This window comes from Aquarana catesbeiana, linkage group LG04, assembly GCF_042186555.1.
Source record: "Aquarana catesbeiana isolate 2022-GZ linkage group LG04, ASM4218655v1, whole genome shotgun sequence".
NCBI classification, from domain to species: Eukaryota; Metazoa; Chordata; class Amphibia; order Anura; family Ranidae; genus Aquarana; species Aquarana catesbeiana.
The window spans coordinates 151,732,255-151,753,085 of record NC_133327.1 but is presented as its reverse complement, the minus strand read 5'-3'; the positions used below and the strand labels follow the sequence as shown (position 1 = coordinate 151,753,085).

The 20,831-nt window shown below is 38.8% G+C and overlaps 1 protein-coding gene across 1 annotated transcript in view; it reads left to right on the top strand.

The window, feature by feature from the left end:
• SLC9A9 (solute carrier family 9 member A9) overlaps positions 1-19,083 on the top strand; it is a 1,177,825-nt gene extending 1,158,742 nt beyond the window's left edge. Inside the window, exons 15-16 of the mRNA XM_073625891.1 lie at positions 4,049-4,154; positions 5,318-19,083. Coding sequence (XP_073481992.1) covers positions 4,049-4,154; positions 5,318-5,569 — 358 coding nt within the window. The 3' untranslated portion in view covers positions 5,570-19,083. The remainder of the gene's footprint in view (positions 1-4,048; positions 4,155-5,317) is intronic.
• Positions 19,084-20,831: the final 1,748 nt, after the last annotated feature.

Sequence of the window (20,831 nt, the reverse complement as noted above, 5' to 3'; positions counted from 1 at the left end):
ATATTTTGTTGGAATTGAGCAGGGATTTTGTAATATTTGCTGCGTTGTATCTGCTAATAAACATTTTAGTGTATTTTTTGTGAAAATATTGATTTGATAAACATTTGCGCAAATATCATGGGGCAATAAAAATAAGTAGCACCTTCTTTTTATTCTACTGGTCATGTGCTTTCAGAAAATATATGGTTTAGTGGGTCTTTTGAAATTTCTGAAAGCTGTAAGTGAAAAATTAAAACCTCCAGATTTTTTGAGAAATGTGGATATTTACATTTTTGTGCATGTTCAATTTTCACCATTTCGCAAAAAGGTGCAATTAAAAATTTAGAAATAATTGTTATTTATTAACTCAATACAAGTTAAGCTTTTATATTTAACAGGAATTTTGCAAAAGTTGCTGTTTGTATCTGCTAATAATGACTTTAGTGTTTTATTTTTAGGGAAAATATTATTTTGATAAACTTTTGCGCAAATATCATCAGGCCCTAAAAATCAGTAGCAAATTCTTTTTATTTTACTGGTCATGTGCTTTCAGAAAATCTATGGTTTGAGTGGTCTTGCACAAACTCTGAAAGCTATAAGGGAAAAATAATAAAGCAATGGAAAAATTGCAAAAAAGCTAAATTTAAGAGTAAAGCAAAGAGCCTGGCAGCGAAAAGGTTAAAGGGGGCTGGAACAGCTACCAGTTTTTTTTTTGCCTCACTGTGGACAAGCAGGTGAGCAGGCACTGTGTCAGTACATAAATTGGAGTTGTAGTCAAGAACATTCTGGGCAAGGGCCAGATAGGAATAGTAAAGTAACCACGCAAAGGAATATGGTTGGTGGCACACAAGTGAAACCAATTACTAAGTCAAATGCAGGAACTTAAGGACAGGAGAAGATAAGACAAGTCAAGTCATGACAATGAATTGGATTTTTTTTTACCACAGTTCTGGCATGGAGTAATAGACATCTTCGCCCAGGCACTGTGTCAGATGATATCAGAAGTGTGCTACACATGCATGCCGCAGTACTGAACATCTTAAGAACGGGTGGTGGAGGAAGTGAGCTATTGGTAGGCTATAGTAGGCATTGGTAAACTTCTGCAGTTTCTCCTTTCTCTAACTGGACAAGATGAATTCTAGGCTGAAACATAGGGGTTGATTAATTAAAAGTGAAGAGTGCAAAATCTGGTGCAGCTGTGCATGGTAGCCAATCAGCTTCTAACTTCAGCTTGTTCAATTAAGCTTTGACAAAACAAAAATGGAAGCTGATGGTTTCTATGCAGAGCTGCGGCAAATTTTGGTCTCTCTAGTTTTAGTAAACCAACCCAATATACATTTTACATGTGTAACCTTACTTTACTTGTTAATTTTTTTGCACATTTACATTAGTACCTTTGTCCTACCTTTCCTCCTTGTTATGTTAAAAGGTTGATAACCACTTTACATTCTTCTGTCCCTCCTTTGGTCTCCATCTATGCTGTATGGACATGGCAATAGGAAGTACAATACACAAGAAATAACAAGTATGGTTTTACCTGGTTTTGCATTACTTTGGTTCCAAAATGAAACAAAGTCATGACTTGGTTCCATAGGTTGTTGTGGACAACAAGTCATTCTTCACCTTTCCTTCTTTCCAAACCCACTAGAGATTTCTTTTTATCTACATCAAAGGAAAGACAAGGAAATCTGTATGTAAACACCACAATTTATATACATTTATTATGAGGTTCTGAAGAGATACTTAGCTTCAGATGAAAGCAACATGTGTTTACTTTGTAAAGAACTGTCATTGTTTGGATTTCCAGACAGCATGCACCAGAGCATTCTTTTTTTATATATTTATTATGTGTGGTTCTCATGAATGCTTGCTATTCTTTGCACTTGTTCAGGTTTGGCAATATTAATGTTGTTTTTCAGGGAAAAATATACCTATAATTGGAAATCTTAGCATGGAGCAGCAATATCTGACCCAGATGGTGAGTTTTATTTAGTCATAAACCATAGTTAGCATGGCCACTAGTGAATTGACTTTGTGTACCATAACAACCTAAAAAATCTAAAAATGAGGCTTTCCCAATATAGTACATTTAGACAAATACACTCAACTGCTTTAGGTGTTAGCCTGAACTACGACCTCTCTCTTTGGCCACACATTCAATCTGTTCAAATTGTACTGCCTTCATCTCTGCAACATTTTAAGAATTCACCGTTTTTTAATAAATTACACCACAAAGCTTCAAATTTACTTTGTTTTCTCTCTCCTCGACTATTGCAACTCCCTTTTTGTTGGCCTACCTCTACCCAGGCTGTTCCCCCCTTCAGTCTTTAATGAATGCTTCTGCCAGAATCATCCACCTTTCCAACCACACAGTGTCCACCAACTTTTTCTACCAATGCCTCCTCTGGCTTCCTCTCACCTAACCTAAAAATTTCAAAACAACATACAAAGCCATCCACGTCCATCCAATCAGCCTCATCTCAAAATATTACTGTCCTTTTTGATCTTCCCAAGACCTCCTGAGGAAGTCATGTGTTCCCTGTGACATAACATGTAGGGGAGGGGCTGGATGACATCATGACGTTCATAGTATTCGGATTAGTGGTTACTAGACTGGAGAATGCTGGTTTATATATTCTGACTGTACATGTTATCTTAATGCTGGCAATATCTGGTGCAATTTAGTACATCATAATGTGAGTGTATTTCTGCAATGGGTAGTGGGAAATACATTGTTTTAAAGATAAAGTACTATTTTGGCAATTTTTTCCCTGTATGTTGCTGAACAGAGGATAGAGTACCTATGATAGTATATGATATCACTACGGTGAGGAAGAAGTGAAGAAAAACAATGTATTCACTGACTGGGAATAACATCCGCAACAACAGGGTCCACATAAGGGGGACACAAGCGCTTTATGTCCCTGAATTTACTGTAAAGTCATGGGCTCCAGGTGAGAGCACATCCGGTGGTGGTGGCACAGTTAATAGTGGTACAGTTACAAGCATGGATGGGTGTCTTGCTTTAAAGGATATCAGTATGTCAAGAAGCAAGGATATCTAAAGAAATTATTTTTGACATTTGATTTATTCACAGTTATTGATAATATTGGACATTTGATGTATTCACAATTTTGCAGAAAGAAATTTTGCACTGTTATATTATTTTAAGGATATTTTTATGCATTGTTGAATATAGCATGTGTACCATATATTCCTGTCTATCATTTTGGACTTAGATGTTCCAATTTGGTTGCACAAGGCAACCAAATGTTAATTTTTAGTCACCTGTTGTAATCATTATGGGATTACCTTTCTCTGACTTGAAGGCTTTTCTTTTCCGGTCCTTTACAAATAAAGAGGAGTAAAAATACCTCCATCTGAAATAGAACCCGAGTTTGAGTGAGCAAAGCCAATGACCTTGGTGGAGCAGCCTTGGCAGATGAAACTGCAAAAGCTGTAAAAGTTGATAAGTTTTCCTATTCACATTACTTTTTATTTTTATTGTACTAGTTTGTGACACAGTCTTATTAGCAAAGGAAAGATATAAGCATAGGACACGCCACCTGTTTTATACAAACTGAGGAGTAAGAAGTATCTTTATTGTCTAGTGCAGCCAGCTGTATTTGAGCTGACATTTTTCTGCTGTAAGGAAGGGTCTTTACCTTGCTCATTTTGTACATTTAGTTATTGGCAAATTTGATATTACTTTGCTAGAAATGAGGAGTTGCCTGTAACTTGAAAACCATTTTACCTTTTTGGCACACCATAAAAGTGCTGTCTTGGGTGTAAGTATTCTTAGCAAAGATAAATAGTACAATACCAGCTCAGAACATCTCAGCAATCATTGCCTTACTGTAGACTGCAGTTCATTACATTCTAGAGAAGGTCAGGATTCCCGGCAGATGAGCTGAGCGAGATCATATAATTGTGTTTCAGAGCTGTCAGTGAACAGAGCTACACAGGGCCTGGGACATGAATAAAATGTTTCCTTTTTCAATACTTTGTGGAAAATAATGTGCATTTTGACAGCTTTCTACATTGTTTTATATCCCTAACTGATTCACAGATACCTCAAGCCAATACTAACACATAGTGGACCTCCTTTGACAAGCACATTGCCTCAGTGGTGTCATTCCATAGCTCAAGTGCTGACCAGTCCAAAGGCTTATGCAGTAAGTAATGTGAATGCCTGTAAATTAAACAAAAGAATTGGAAAAAATGTGAAATTTTAATGAAGCAGCTGATGAATTATCTGTGTTACCTTTAAAATAAAAACCTTCCTTATTCTTTTTTTTGTTTAAAAAGGACCGGAACTGTGGGACCTGTGTCTAAAACTGGCAGGGGGGGGGCAAAAACAGTATTGCCTGTGTGTAAGGGGGCTTCTGATTGGATGGGTGTCAGCGCTAATAGGCGCAAGTCCCTCTCCATTTCTTCTAGGATAGAACAACAACCCACCTGCTTGTAGCCCTCTACCTTTTCTACTGTATATTGTACCCATCTCCTTGCCAGAGGCCTTCCCTCTACATCGCCGGCCATTAGCATTTTTATATAAAAAAAGAAATGTCCACACAAAAGATATCGTTTCTGCACTTTGCTGGTGTTTCTCCTGAAGATCACATTGACACATCACATGATATAGACATATTATCTGGGATTGCTTGCCATTTCTTTGCCAATCACACATATGGTGGATGTACCGTTGCAATTATTATGTGAAAGCAGCACATTACACATCACTTATCAGCCATCTTTCCTTTTGCAAAGTCTCCCTTTCCTTGGGAGCACCACAGTGTTGAGACCCATCTTCCTGTATGCTATATCTGCAGCATTCTGCTGTATTTAAGCAGAGATTCTCAAGGGGAAGTATCCTGCTCTGTCGAGATTCACACGGTGCCTTCTAGAGTATGCCAGTCTCTCCTTCCAACTGAGTTAAAACAGATATAAAACAAAGTGTAAAAGAAATCCACTGGCATTAAGAAAATGCACCAGGGTCAGACTGTGATTGATATCCTCAACCTTGTAAATTGTCTTGATCAGTTTAGATTACAAACATGGGGAATCCATTTGCCTACCTCTACTAGTATGTTTCTGTTGCCCAGAGCTTGGAATTTGGCTGGGTTTTAAAACAGATGGGTTGGGAATTGTATAAAGTTTCAATAACCCCCTGCTAATACTTCTCTGAGAATTCAGCTACTATTTACTGGATACCCATGCCTTCATCCCTCACCCCGTGTTTTCCATTGACTTTTACTAAGTTAAATTTAATAGGAATTGTTTTTGTATATATTGGTGCATTGTGTTTGTTTCTAAGTCATATGAAATTGTGCTTAAACAGGAAGGACTAAAAGAAGAGGATACGGACTGCATCGTTAACCATGATGAACTGACAGCAGCTTATGAAGATACATCATCATCCAGTATGCCTCACTCTGCAGAGCAGGGAAAAGAACAGCCAAGTCCTGTTTTAGCAGAGACCAGAGATAATGTACAGGATGTCGACCTCGGACTTGGGGGATTTGATTTTTCACGGGATAGAAGGTCTAAGCAAGCTCACATTGACTTTCCAGGGGGGAACATACAGATCTAATGTGTAGTATTAAAGGAAACCTGCTCTGAGCAGTTTGTTAAAGCAGAACTCCAGGCTCAGATAGTAAAACTAATGAATTACAAACAACACAAAAACAAATGTAATTACATATATAATTATATTAACTTTACATTTATCTATTGTCCCAGCCGAATTATCTGCAAATTAGACATGCAGGTATCCCAACACATGATTGACATATGTCAATAAACACATCTATAATTCAAAGTTTAAAAATTGAGGATTGAGTTTAAGAATCCCGCTTTTCACAGTGGGTTCAATTTCAAACGTCAAGTCAGTCATGACAGTCAAGTCAGTCATAGAGTTGGGCACAGAGAACACTGGGCACAGCCAACTTAATCAGGAGATGCTGATTAGGTGCATCATCTGTTGTTAAAACTGGCTGCTGTCTAGAGACCTCATTGTACCTGAAGTCTTTTCAGAGAGGAGAAATGAGCAAAGGATCATTTTTAAAAAATGGACTCACAATATATGGTGTTTAGATGAACTATATAGCCATGGTAAACTATAGATTTTATTACTGATATTCTTTTTTAAAAGACTGATTGCTTTCCTACAAACATTGCCTTAGATTCTCAGATAACTTTAGTGATATTGCTGGTTTCCAAAAGTGTCTAGTAGGCCTTATTATGACTTCTTGAAGTGCCTTGTCTCTGGTGAATGTATACACTTCTGTGTCATAAACATTCAGCACCAATATGAGTGCCTCAGAAGAGTGCCTTGGGAATGTCATTGGGTTTCCAGTGAATGAGATGACTACAGACTGTTTCTCAGCTGTGTGTGTCTTTTGGTTGTATGGTAATGGCAAGTGCCATACACTAGTACTACCAAAAATATCAGTTTATTATGATTTGGATGAAATTTAGTTGGCAACTTGTTTTAAAAATTTGAATTTACAGCTTTAACTTTAAAATACAATACAGTTGCTTTGGGTATCTTGTTTTTCTGCACACGTTGCTACTTCATATTTGTTTCTCACTTCGAAAATGTAATACGGCGATCTGAAGCAAGGACCTATGATTTTACCCCCGAATTGCCTAATATGCATGCTATTTCCAGGTCAGTGATGTGGAAAGTACTGAAACCACTGAGTCAGCATAACACACAGCGTACATACTTACATATTATAGAAGATTTTCCTCTTGTTTTGCCCTCTTCCAGTGATGACAGCTCTGTGTTCTCCATCGATGTTGCCATCTTTTTTGATTTTTCTTCATTCTTTTGCCTTTCTGCTTCAGTGATGGCGGTGTCCAGTGATGATGCTTCCATTTATCTGTGATGGAATTGCATTATCCCAGCACCCCGCTCCATTCTTGGCATTTTACATTCTGTGCACACATTGCTGGCAATATACATGTGTAAAAGAAATGTAAAAAAAAGCTTTTTTATTAGAGCATTATTTTTTCATTGCTTCTTCTACCGCCTAGCAATTTACATTTTCAATTTGAATTCTGTTTTAACAGCCAAACATTTGTCTCTATAGTGCTCTCATGATAGCTCGTATGCTTGCAAGACCCAAATCTGAATAAAAACACAAATAATTGTGAGCTGATTTGTATGGGCCACTGAAGAAACTTAATGTGTTGCAGCAATGACCATAGTTTGGTTGTGTTTTGATTTGTTTTAAAGATCTATAGATAAATCATGCCATGACTATACTTGATATATGCAAATAAGAAGTCAATCATTTTTTTTACTATAAGGGTCAAGTACATCAACATAATCTTGATTACCTATCTGTTTCCTTAAAAAATGTATTTGGCAAAAAGCAAAATAAACTGTGAAAATATATAAAAAATAATATAAATGATATGCATATCTACATATAGCAGGAGAACGGTATAGCTTTAATTATTTCTAGAATATCTTATAATTACTTCTGTCTATTTTATATATTGTGCTGGAATATAAATGTATTGTTACTATATTTAACTAATAGTTATAGTTTTGTTTTGTTTTTTAAGATTGCAGAGAAAGGGAATTAAGGAAGACAATTGTGACTTTATATGAATATAAAATTATAAAATAACCCCCCCCCCCCCCAGTTATCTGTGGCAGGAATTTAGTACCATGCCTAAATAATATTTGATATGAACTATTTTTTTTAATTTTGATTTCTAGAAGTGAGAAAACAGTTGTGCCTTTCTTGAACACAGACCGCTGCTGTCTGACAACAAACTATTGGTACCGTAAAGTGCTAGAATTCAAATTGACTTTCGATATCACCCTGGGAGATGATTCCTGTGCAATCACTAACTTCTTGATAGTAGAACATAAGCCTGCTCCCACCCTGAACTGCCATAGTGAAATGCTCTCTACCCATACAATCTGTTTAGAGGCATTTTGGGCCATTTTGGGCCAAAAATCTAGATCTACAATCTTTTATATTTTATTGTATTTATATAATATTCTTGGGGCTAGTACTGTATGGTGTTTGTAGTTACGTATCATGCTTGTTTTACCTTTTTCCAGAACTGGTTTCAATTTATTAGGACAAAGAATGCATGTATAGTACTGTAACCCTTAACAATCAAAATTAGCCTCTCATTGACTACACAAAATTGAAGATATTGATTATGATAGGATGTTGTTGTTAAATGCGTATTATTGCTTTTTCCATCTTTTCTTTTAATTTATTAAGTTGATTTGCATTCAGTTCTATATTTGTGGCATAACCTGAGAGTATCAAAAATTAGTAATTTTTGTTAATTGTCGGGTAATGAGTTTATAGATAACAAAACTTGTGGTCTTACATTTACAGCGAGTCAAGGCTGGAAAAGCAAATAGCAGTAAAGTTAGAAACCTGGCCTCCTACATTTATGTTATACATTCCAATTCTTCAGTAAAATATCCTTCCTCACCTATCATTTTAATGGGACCAGAGAAAAGCTGTTTTTATATCAAGGTGCATGCACTCAAAATCAGGGATGTAATATAAATATGTTGTTTTTGCTTCTTAGCTGGCCTTAAGCCTCTTTGTTCTGTGTACAGAGAGCTGTTAAAGCTTGGCAATAACTCCTGTCAAATAGACTAGTTGTATGTTTTCTATAGACTCTCTTTAAGATTTATAGTCAGAATGTAGTGGGAATAACACAAGGAATTTGAAATCAGTACAATATTTTTTTGTAGTGAAAGACTCTATACTTCATTACAGCCAATTAAGTACAAAAATCCTAAAACTCTGGAAAGATTATGGCTCCTGACTATTGAATTGGTCAATATAATCCACCCTTTAAATAACTACCAGTTTCACACTCTGCACCTGTATGGCTTTCATATTTATATTAGTCAAACCTCTCTCGGTGTCAGTCTGCCTATACCCTTGTTAAGTTTTAATTAGACCATAACAAGTTGAGTAAAAGATCATGTCTCTCAAATACTCTATTAGCAAGATCTGTGTACCCTAGCTCCCAAGTGTGCCCAACTGCTATGGAGATTTCTCACTCCCTCTGTAAAGCTGGCCCTAGATCGGACAATTTTTTTGTTCAACCAGCAGGTTGAACAAAGGTTGTGGGGCCACTCCTGCACAATTGCCCTTTCCATCCATTCCACATTGATCTAAAGTTCCCTTCTCCTCCCCCAGGGGAAACCAGGGGAATCCTTCCAATGGTGTCATAGAGGATATTGAGAGGGCAAACTTTCCAGTATTATTCAATCTATCCCATATGGATAGTGTTGTTTTTGTTAATGTTGATATCCATTCCGATAAACCCCTATAAGAAGCCAGGATCCATGGGGCTCCCACCATGTTTCTGCCTGCTAGTGTCTTTTCCAAATGCACCCAAAGTTTGCTAACAGAGTCATGACACCAGTTCATAATACGCACCAGGGCCATGGCTCTGTAGTACGTCGCTATATCCGGAAGCCCCACTCCCCCCTCCCATATGCCAGCCTGGGGTGCTTATCTCCCCACACAAACATCATAAATGCCCTTTGTATCTGTTTAAAGAATATCTGTGGGAGTGCTATAGGTACTGTATGTAAAACGTAGATAATTCTAGGAATTATACTCATTTGAAGAGCGTTTACTGTGCCAAACCATGTCAGAGTATAACTTTTACATCTCTGCAAGTCCTTTAACCACTTCCTTACAAAGGCCAATTCTGACATTTCTCTCCTACATGTAAAAATCATCATTTTTTTGCTAGAAAATTACATAGAACCCCAAACATTATATATGTTTTTTTAGCAAAGACCCTAGAGAATATAATGGCGGTTGTTACAACTTTTTATCTCACACGGTATTTGCGCAGGAATTTTTCGAACGCGTTTTTTTTTTAAAAAAAAACAAAACAGTGAAGTTAGCCCAATGTTTTTGCATATTATGAAAGATGAAGTTACGCCGAGTAAATAGATACCTAACATATCACGCTTCAAAATTGCACACGCTTGTAGAATGGCGCCAATGTTCAGCATAGGTGACGCTTGAAATTTTTTTACTGGTTACATGTTTTGAGTTACAGAGGAGGTCTAGTGACGGAATGATTGCTCTCGCTCCAACGTTCGATACCTCAAATGTATGGTTTGAACACTGTTTTCATATGTGGGCGGGACTTACGTATGCGTTCGCTTCTGCGTGCGAGCACACGGGGACAGCGGCGCTTTAAAAAAATTTTTTTTTTATTGATAATTATATTTTTGTTTTTTTATTTTGACACTTTTTTGAAAAAAAAAAAATTTTGATCACTTTTATTCCTATTACAAGGAATGTAAACATCCCTTGTAATAGGAATATAACATGACAGGTCCTCTTAATAGTGAGATATGGGGTCAATAAGACCCCATATCTCACCACTAGGCTGGGAAGTCTGAAATTAAAAAAAAAATAAAACGATCACCGCTTCCCAGCCAAAGCGGCGCCATTTTTTTAAATGGAGAGGCCGGGCATGACGTCATAACATCGCGCCCGGCCTCCGATGATCATAGAGACTCCGGCGACTATCTGGTCCGCCGGAAATCTCTATGATCTACATCCGGCGCCGGCGGATCTGCTCTCCGCCTCACCGATCGTAACGGTGAGTTGGAGCAAGCACCGGAGGGCGGCGGGAGGGGGGGATCGTTCCTATGGTGTAGAGATTCACCGGCTGAAACCGGCAATATCTGAATGATGTCTGTAACTACAGGCATCATTCAGATATACCCGCCCAAAGCCCAGGACGTCATATGACGTGTGCAGGCGGGAAGTGGTTAATATAGATACCACCAAGGGTCCATAATTAAGATCATATAGGCGTTTTGCATCCGGAGAAATATAAATCCCCAAATAGGATATAGAATCAAAACGCCAAACAAAAGGAAAGGGTTGTTGTAGAGTGGCTATCATCCCTGAAGGGACATGGCTTGGCATCAGCACCGACTTCTCAATGTTTATTTTAAAATTGGATACAAAACCAAACTTGCTTATTTCTAACATCAATTCAGTCAGGGATTCTTGAGGAGAGGAAAGATATAACAATCATCCGCGTATCCCTAATCGTTCGCAGAAAGGGCTCCAGCACCATAGCGAATAATAATGGGGATAGTGGACACCCCTGCCTAGTCCCATTCCATATCTCAAAATAATCTGATAATCTACCCTTAACTTTAACCCTTGCTCTGGGATCCGCGTATAGTGCCATCACCCAACCTATCATTCCTTCTCTCAGACCCATCTCCTTCAAAACTCTGACCATAAATTCCCACCCTACCCTATCAAATGCTTTTTTTAGCATCCATTGAAATTACTACACTTGGGGTCTGGTTCGGTCCATTATGCATCCAATGCAATGTATGTAAGGTTCAAATAGTGTTATCTCTAGCCTCTCGGCCTTTCATAAAGCTTATTTGATCTGGGTGAATTAGTTTAACTATATGATCTTGTAATCTAAGGGCAAAAATCTTAGCCAGGAGCTTAGTGTCAGAGTTAAGGAGGGAGATGGGTCTATAGCTGGCACAATGCTGAGGGTCCTTCCCCGTCTTTGGGAGAACTGTCACATAGGCCAACAATGCCTCTGGGGGCAATGGGTTTAAAGCTGAGTTGGAATTAAGGTACCTACAAAGAGGGGCCAGTAAAATTGAGGAAAACTTTTTATAGTACATACTTGTAAAGCCGTCTGGTCCCGGGCTTTTACCCATTGGCAAAGCAGCAATCGCTCCACCCAACTCTTCCATAGAGATTGCTCTTTCCATTTCTTCAAGGGCCACAGACGGGATGGACTGCAAATCTGAGGCCTTAAAATATTCCTGAATTCTATCTTCTATGCAGCTCCTGTAGAGGCTGGATCTATATTATACAAAGACCTATAGAAGTTGTGGAATTCAGCTGCTATTGCTTGGGAATCCACTATCTGTTATCGCATGCCTTTAAAGTGTGCACATGGCGTGAGTCTTTTTGTTTTTTAAATAGTCTAGCCAGTAACTTCTTATTCCCCTGTTCATAGAAACGGTGGGCATAATACCTATGCTTATTTTGAACTCTCCGATCAAGAAACTGCTTCAGGTTGACCCGCAATTTCTTAAATCTCTGCACATCCCTGGAATTTAAATGGGCCTGATGTTTAATTTCAAGTTTATGTATTTCCTCCAAAAGCTCTGCCATTTCCCTCTGTCTCTCTTTTTGTAAATACACGTACCCATTGAAATTAATTGCCCTTTGATAACCGCCTTATAGGCCTCCAATACCACTTGATCGGATACCTCTTCAGATGTATTAATTACAAAATATAATGCTAATGAGTGAGACAGGGACTCCACATTCTGGCTATCATCCAAAATAGATTCATTCAAACTCCATGTTCGTTCCATACTACCAACAGATACCGAACAAATCGTTAAACTTATTGGAGCATGGTCTGATATAGCGATTGACTCGATAGTCGATGAGCTGACATAATTCATGCAATACTGAACTACACTAACACGTCAATCCTGGAATATGCGTTATGTGTTTTAGAATAATAACTGAATTCCCTGTCATATATGGTAGTGAAGGTGTAACACTGGCCCTGGATCTTGCCCTTAACGAAGAGAAAATGACCCTCACGGTCCACTCGTATTTCTGTAGGTACCAAATAGCATGATTTATGAATAGCTATTGTAAGTCCTCCAGCCCTCTCACATTACATGATACAATCTTTATTCTACCTGTCATTATCTCAGTACATATAGTTCCATGGGTCTTTTATTATATTGTTGCGCTCGGTCGATATTTGTTCCAACCCTCTGGGTTTTCTCTCCTTGGGTGCATCTGATGAGAGGGAAAGAGAAAAAACTCCACAAACCGCGACAAAAGACTTCCACGACAAATAACATAATATACCACTGTGTGTGGGACACCCCCTAAGGGGAAGACGAGTCTGGGCAGAGGTGTACCACCCATGTCCGGAGTCCCCTTCCCTTCTGCCCCTTGGCAGAAAACAAAGTCCCTTGTCTCTGGACCAATTTATTGGGGGAGAAATTATTAAAAACATAAACAGAGCACCTTGTGCACCCCGGGCTTCAATTTATATTCCTATACCATTATTATTTCACAATATTTCAGCATTTTGCATCAGGGATTCAAAAAGTAGAGGGGAGGGGAAGAGAGAGGAAGAGAGAGAAAAAAAGGAATCCCTCTCTCCCTCCCCCATCCATATCTTTACAATCTACATAATCCCTTCTTCCCATTCTTACTTTTGGCAGTTAACTCCTTTCCTATTGACCTCACACCCTATTCAGGTATGACCTTCTAGGGCTAAATTACAATCCTTTCTGTCCAAATGATTTTTCTGTCGGCCTTTTGCTGGCACCTGTTGCCATTGTTCTGGTCGTTGTAATGATGTCTTACAGTTATTCAATCTCCAATCTGAAAAGTCCACCCGAGGTAGCTCCGGCACTTATATGAAATGCTGCAGGTCATCTTTAGTTTGAAGTGTTACTGTTTTACCATTCAGTGTTGCTATAACTCTAAAGGGGTACCCCCAACGACATTTAACATTATCTGCCCGTAGGGCTTCCAGCAGAGGTATAATCATTCTTCATTGCATAAGTATTCTATGTGATGGATCTGGGTACAAAGCTATTTGTGCACCCTCAAAGTCAACCGTGGGTTTATTGCGGACTGCTTTCATAATGGCTTCTTTTGCTGGATATCTGTGCATTTTACAAATGACATCTCTTGGTCTCTCTGCATTTTGGGGGGGTTGGGAGAAGAGCACGGTGCACTCTGTCTATTTCAATCTTATCAGATGCAGATGTCCCCAGAATAGACTGGAATAGACTGATCACTTTTGGAAACAGTTCAGTGTGTTGTTTTATTTCAGGCAGGTCCCTTATATGTATATTCTGCCTACAGTCTCTATTTTCATGATTATCCATCTGATCCAACAGAGAGTTCAATACTTCTTCATGATTTTTTGTAATATCTTGAACATCAACCACTGCCTGTCTAATAGCCTCCTGACCTGTCTCCATTTCTTCCACTCTGTGTCCCAATGCTCCTATATGCTCCCTTAACCCCTCCACAGCCTGTTTACATGATGTTTCAACAGCAGTTATAAGTAACTGAATATCATTCTTTGTTGGGAGCGCTCTTAAATGTTCTTTTAAGTCCACCCAATCCACTGTAAACTCTGGTTGAGATATAATTTGGTCAGTATTAGGGTCACAATTCAAAGAGTTAGCATACTGCACCTTCCCTGTGGAGGCTGTGCCTGATTTGATCGCAATTCCTCTGCTGGTCTGTGCAAGTTCACTGCTGGGCTTTGCAGTACCACTTTTTCCTCCCAGAGACACACTCTCAATGGATTCAGCTATCCCTCCTGGTGTTCCTTCCACCTTATGAAGACTCCGATCCGCTCCTGTATGTTCCCCCATCTGAATCAGCAGCTTCCCAAGCATGGGCCATGGGATCTCTACCCTCTCCTGGGAGATCCACTTCCGGTATTGTAAGGCTTTGCTTTAGGCTTAAGGGTGAATGGCCAAGACTGGGTGTTATGTTACCCCCCAAAGCCAGCCGCTCCTCGTCCCTGTGCAGGGGGATCGTGTCCGGCCATCCTCGGTCTTTCCTTCAGGTTAGGGGAGCTGTGCTTCTTTCCCTCCTGGACCGGCATCCTCTTTGCCCTACACCCGGGGTCCACGCTCTGTGCAGTGAGGTAGGCTCTGAGCCTGTTTACCTGGCTCTTTCCACCGCTGAGCGGATGTGCAGCTGTGTGGTGGCGTGTGGACATGCCTCTATCGGTCAGGAGCCCACCACGCTACAGCTACCTGTCTTCCTGAAGCCCGGGGGACACGGCGTGCTCAAGCGGCATGTCTGTTCATGCCATGCCCCCCCACCCTGGCCATGTATCTTGCGTAGACCCATTTACTTAAGACATTGTCTCCCAAAGGAGTTAACAATCCAAAACCACCACCACATTCATACACACAGTAGGACCAATAGGACTAGAACGAAATTAACCTACTATTATGTTTTTGATTCTCAGAGGAAACTGGAGCACTCAGTGGAAATCTGTGCAAATGCACAGAGATTATGAACTCTATGCAGAGGGTATCTACCATCCTACTGAAAATGTTAAGTTTGTAAAACATCTATTAGCAATGTAATCACTACCAATATACCGTTAAAAAAATGTCTGCATTGTATACTGCTGTTTTCATTTTGGTGTATTCTTTAGAGTGCAATAATATGAGTGAGACAGGGCATCAGAGTTAGCAGGCAGATCAACCCACTACATTACCCCGTAACAGATATACCATCTGAGGGTGGCCAACCTCATAGTAAGAAAAGATTAGCAAGATTAACAATGTTTTTACATTGGATATAAAAGGATATAAAAAAGCCACAACAGAGTAGGGTTTTGTTTTCACAAGACAGGTAATTTGTATTTGTCTGCTGCAACCTATAAAATAAACAGGTGTCTCTTCCATGTAACTAGAATTTATTACATACAATTCTTTCCTATCTTTCTTTTGCCAGCTAACTTGTCACAGTTTTCTGGCTGTTTAAGTTAAAAGCATAAGAAGAAGGGCTGTGTGGAAAACAGATTGCGAGAACTTTTTGTAAGAACATCGCTGGCACAACATGGCTGTCATTTGGCACCAAATCATAGTTTTACTCATTATTTTGTGTTTGAAACACAATAGCACTTGTATAACCAAAGAATGTCTGTATAGTGTCTAGCAATATAATCACGCACATTGGTCAATGCATATTTTAAATGTAATGAAGTAATTTAAAATCGCAATATCAGAGCCAACTTTTAGTATACATTGAGAAAATATAATAGCTAGCAAGCAAATTAATACATTTTATGTTTTTTTTTAGATGTTTGATAAATAACAAGGCAACTGCCTCCCTTTTTCAAAATAAAGCTCAAAGTATTTTACTAACTTCTTCCAAATATCTCCTCATTTATTTTACTCTAAAACAGTTATTGCAAGATGCTTGATCTGTTCACTGTCTTGGTTGGAGCCTAATAGGATGAAAATATAGGAGCTACCACGGCCATCTTGAAAAAAAAAAGAAAATCAATATGACCCATAATTTGACAATTATTCTTGTCAACAGTATCGCAATATTTATAGCTTACCAATTGCTCTGTAAATGCCATGTAATTAGTTCCCTTCCATGCCACTCTAATGTGGTCTCATATATCCCCTATAATGGCTCCACTCTTACCACAAAGTAACGCATTGGTTTTACTCTGATTAGTTTGCAAATATTTTCTTTATAATTGATGCTATTCCTTTGTCATGGTGGATACTGGCAGTAACATGAGCCATCTTTTTCCTTAGATCCGTGTTTGATGCCCAGGGCCATACAGTGAAGTAAAATACTCACCCGCTTCCATGTATTCCTACTTCGGTAGTTGAATGTGTAGAATGTTGCACTATCACTGGCACCTTTCATTCTACAAAGTTTCTGTCATTGAGGGAGCATTTTTTTGTGTGAAATAGGTCTAAACAGTAGAATTCAATTTAAGACTCCTATGTTTTGGCAGACCATGTAGTACCAGGTAATTGTAATGATAGGTTCTACCATAACACGTTTTTAAGAAAGAATATAAGAAAAGATAGCAGCTTTGATGGCTTAGTAGATTTAGCCTTTCACAGAATAGTTATAATTTTCACTGTTGCCTCCTCTGAAACTGAGATGACATCTGTGAAATTATTATTCAAAGCTGAACTGTATCCATCAAAAGAAACTCAACAGTGGACAGCTGCAAGAGTGGTTTGTATTAAAAAGTATCTCTATATAAATCGTTCAACTTTAAATGCTATTATGCTGTTAGAACTAGTTATGTGAACCTCTACATAGTGTGGAGTGAAAGGGGGCGGGGGGGTTGTTTCTATGGCGGCAGTGACACTAGTCAGAGGGAGCTTCTGTGTGCAGTAGCAACACATCTTTTCCTGCTGACATGCAAATGCTATGCATTGGGGACAGATTACTTTCCACCAGATGCAATCATTTAGGCACACATGGTTTGTGGTATTGGGACATCTAAGGAATAAATCAAACCCTGTCTCATTGGCTACAGTTCAGCTTTAAATACACAATCACTGCTGTATTGAAAAAAAAAATGTTCTGCAGTGGGAGGCATATCACCTTCTCAGTACCAACTTGTATTTGTAAGGACAATTTTTTGGTCCATGGGAAATACTTTGCTTTAACCTCCCCCTCCTCTCTCTCCTAATTCTCTCACCTCTTTTACACTAAGTTTAGCCTGTTGTATCTTGTATCAGAGAATTGGTACAGAATGCACACGGTGATAGAAACTTTGGGGAGCATTCTCATATCAAACCTAGGTACCTTAGTGCCAGGTTAATGATGCCATTCATGCTGCCCTGTGCAATGAGACATTTTTGTGAAAAGTAAATGTCTGTTTTCGCAATCTAAAATACGGTTGTCCGAAAGCTTCCTTTCTTAACCAATGTGCCTTTTATAATGTTGTTTTGTTTGCACTATCAAAAGATCAGGTTTTATAGTGTGTATGATGAGTCTTCAAATAATTGCTTTGTTTTAATGCTGTTTTTATATGTGGCAGTAAGCCAGCATAGCAGCATCTTGTAGCCATGTAATAAACCTTCAGGTATTAATGTTATAGATGTATCCTTATAGTTGAATATCATTACAAATTTTGGTAAGGGGGGTGAGTATGGCTTTGTAAGAGGAAAATATGTCTAAATATTTCAGTAAGATCTGAGGTTGATACTTTATAAATATATGATCAATTTACAAAAATAAGAACAAACTTAAAATAAAGCTTTAGCCACTAAAAACTATTGTTGCAGGGATTACATCCGAATAGGCTTAACAAGGCAAAGAGCAAGGTGCAAAGAGAACAAACATTGTAGCATTCAATACGTTTGGCTTTTCACTAAGCTAATATTTGGAAGCTTAAGGGCTCATGCACATGGAGGATTAGAGCAGTAAACCCACCCAGATCAGTCCATTTCTGCAGTGGGTATGACCGTTGAGTGTTTCCAATTAGTCGTGGATAGGTATCCTGTACAAATCAATGCACAGGGAGCAGTTACTGGGGGTTAGGATGCATGTGCACCCCTCTGGCTGTACCCACCACAGAAATAAGCTGATCTGGGTGGTGGACAGCAGTAATCTGTTGTGTGCATGAGCTTGTAAATGGTTTGGTTACTTTGTGGCTGCTGCACATTAGGCCCCTTTCACACTAGCGGACCGATCGGGTCCGCCTGTCAGTTTTTCAGGTGGGCCCGATCAGACCCTCCAGGCTCCTCTATTTACATCTGCCAACATCCAATCCTATCTACTAAAAACAAACAGATGGGGATCCATTCCCCATCTGTCTGGCAGATCATATGGCAGTCGGGTGTAAACCGACAGGCGGTCTGTTTACATCTGACCACCCATAGAGGAGAGCGGACTGTGTCTGTGTCTGCTCTGCATAAGCAAAGCTGACACGGATCAGCCATCCGCCTGCTCAGTGGAGATCAGTGGGCAGATTCCCCACTGAGCAGGCGGACTCCAACATAGACCTCTCCGTAAGGAAGGGGCCTCATGCTTTTGCCCTTTGCATTGCTTTATTAGCCCCAAATCTGTCATGGCATAAGTATGAATTTCCATAATGAAAAAAAAAAGCTGTAAAATAAATCCTGGGAAATGTCAATAATTCATGAATTTGTGTAGGAGATATAGAGTATTTCTCTTCTTCTAGCTTTGGACACATTTTGCAAGTTTAAGGACCTTGCAGACACATTCATTTATTCAGATTCATATTGGCCTGTGATCTGGGGTGACGTTGTTGCAGTTTTCGAAGGTGTCATGATAAAACAGACAGTGCATAATTCACATTGTTCTGTCTTGATATTTCATCTCCATGTTTGGTTTCATTTAAATTCATCTCAGTGTATTGTTCAGCATCATCTATGTACCATACAAATTGTTTTAATGCTGCAGTGCTCTGTTTCTTTTCAGATGTTTCAACTGTCTTATTGTATTGTAAATGCCATTAGCAAATTTGTTTAACAAAACAATAAAACTTTGGATATGTTTTACAGTACTTTGCAATTGCTGCTCATTTGTTTTGAATTGTTTACATGGTAAATATTATTTATAGGAGTAAATGTAAATGAAAATGTGATTCCTGCTTCAGGCTCCTCACTGTTTCACCATGAAATGGAATTTACCTTCCACACACCTCGCAAAAGCAAGGAAAGCTCATGATCCCTGCTGATAGAAGAGTTCTTTCTCATACACAGCAGTGGGTGTGTCAGACCTGTTCAGCGAGACAACTGCTTCCCCACAGAGAACAGGCTTTTCTACTCAGGCTGTGGTTTCTTTAAAAAAAAAAAAAAACATAGGAGTCTATCCAAACCTTCTGTTTTGGTTCACTTGAAATGTGTTTAGCTGATTTAAACTGAGAATTCAGTTGAGCTTACATTTCTTAACATTCTACAGGAATTTTGTTTTTGTTTCAATAGTTTTTTATTGAATTTTCCATATGAAGAAAAACAAACAAAGAAAATGATCTGGTGGATACACACATTTTGCTTCATCATACATTCGATTGTAACATTTGGTCACGCATTTATTCTATGGCAAACAGTGGTGGAAGGGTATTGAGATATATTCATCATCAGTATCTCATAGATGAGAAGGGTATAAATTATTTTCGTTTGTTGTGAATAATCGGGTTTTATGAGCTTTTATACTTATCTGTCCAGATTTTCCAGATCCTATCAAAGTTTGCACATGAGAGGAAGTCAATTGCCAACAAGCGTTCAAGGGTATAGTTTTGTTGCACTATTCTTGTCATGTCGGGGATATTAATAGTTGGAGCACCTTTCCAATTACGAAGTACTAGAGTATGAGCAGCTAGAAGAATATGGGGGGACAACAGATCTAAAGTCAGTGGGGAATAAATCTATTCCTATGTGGAGAATTGCTAACGCAGGGTTGGTGGGGGTTATAATCCCTGTGATTGATGAGATCAGTTGAAATACCTGATTCCAGAAACTTGTTAAATTCGGGCATTCCCTTGAAGTGTGTAAGAGATGGCCCGTTTGGCCACAATTCCGCCAGCATAAGGGTGAGATGGCTGGTTAATATTTTGCTAGTCTATATGGAGTGTATTGCCATCTGTTGGTTATTCTGAACTTCATTTCCCAGTAACCAACTTAGTGGGAAGCTGTGTGAATTACTCGAAAGACAGAGCCTACAGGATTTTTTTAATGTGTTGCATTAGGCTGCAATAAATAAACTTTCTACTTGCTGCAGTTGAGCCATGTTCCCCATAAAGTGTTATGCCAGCCATACATGGATCAAAATACAGCTGGTTCTACCAAGTGACTTCTGTACAAACAACCTGTCAGATTGTCCCTGCTCAGTCAGCACTGCAGGTCATACGCCAGCAGCGCTGATCAGTGTATTTTGACGAAGGTGTATTTTTCACCCTTCTCAGTGCTGCTTATCTCCTCCAGCCTTTCCAGCTTCCTAATTGTGAAAACAGTGGACCATGCCTTTGCAATATGTGTAGAGAGGACTGCTTGAGACGGTGAAAATGCAGGAGCACAACTGAGAGGCAGTTGTCACCCCAAAACAAGAAGTATTCGAACAAAGACTTTTATGGTAGGATCATCAAGTATTCTTTTAATAAAAGATGCAGATTTAAAAAAACTGAAGATATTTTTGAAAATTATATTAACAAGTTAAAGCTTATGTTAAATTTTAGTAATTATGTTTTCTACTTAAAAAGGAGAAAATAAAATGATTACATACTGTAATTATAGTAGTTATGAAATGCTACCA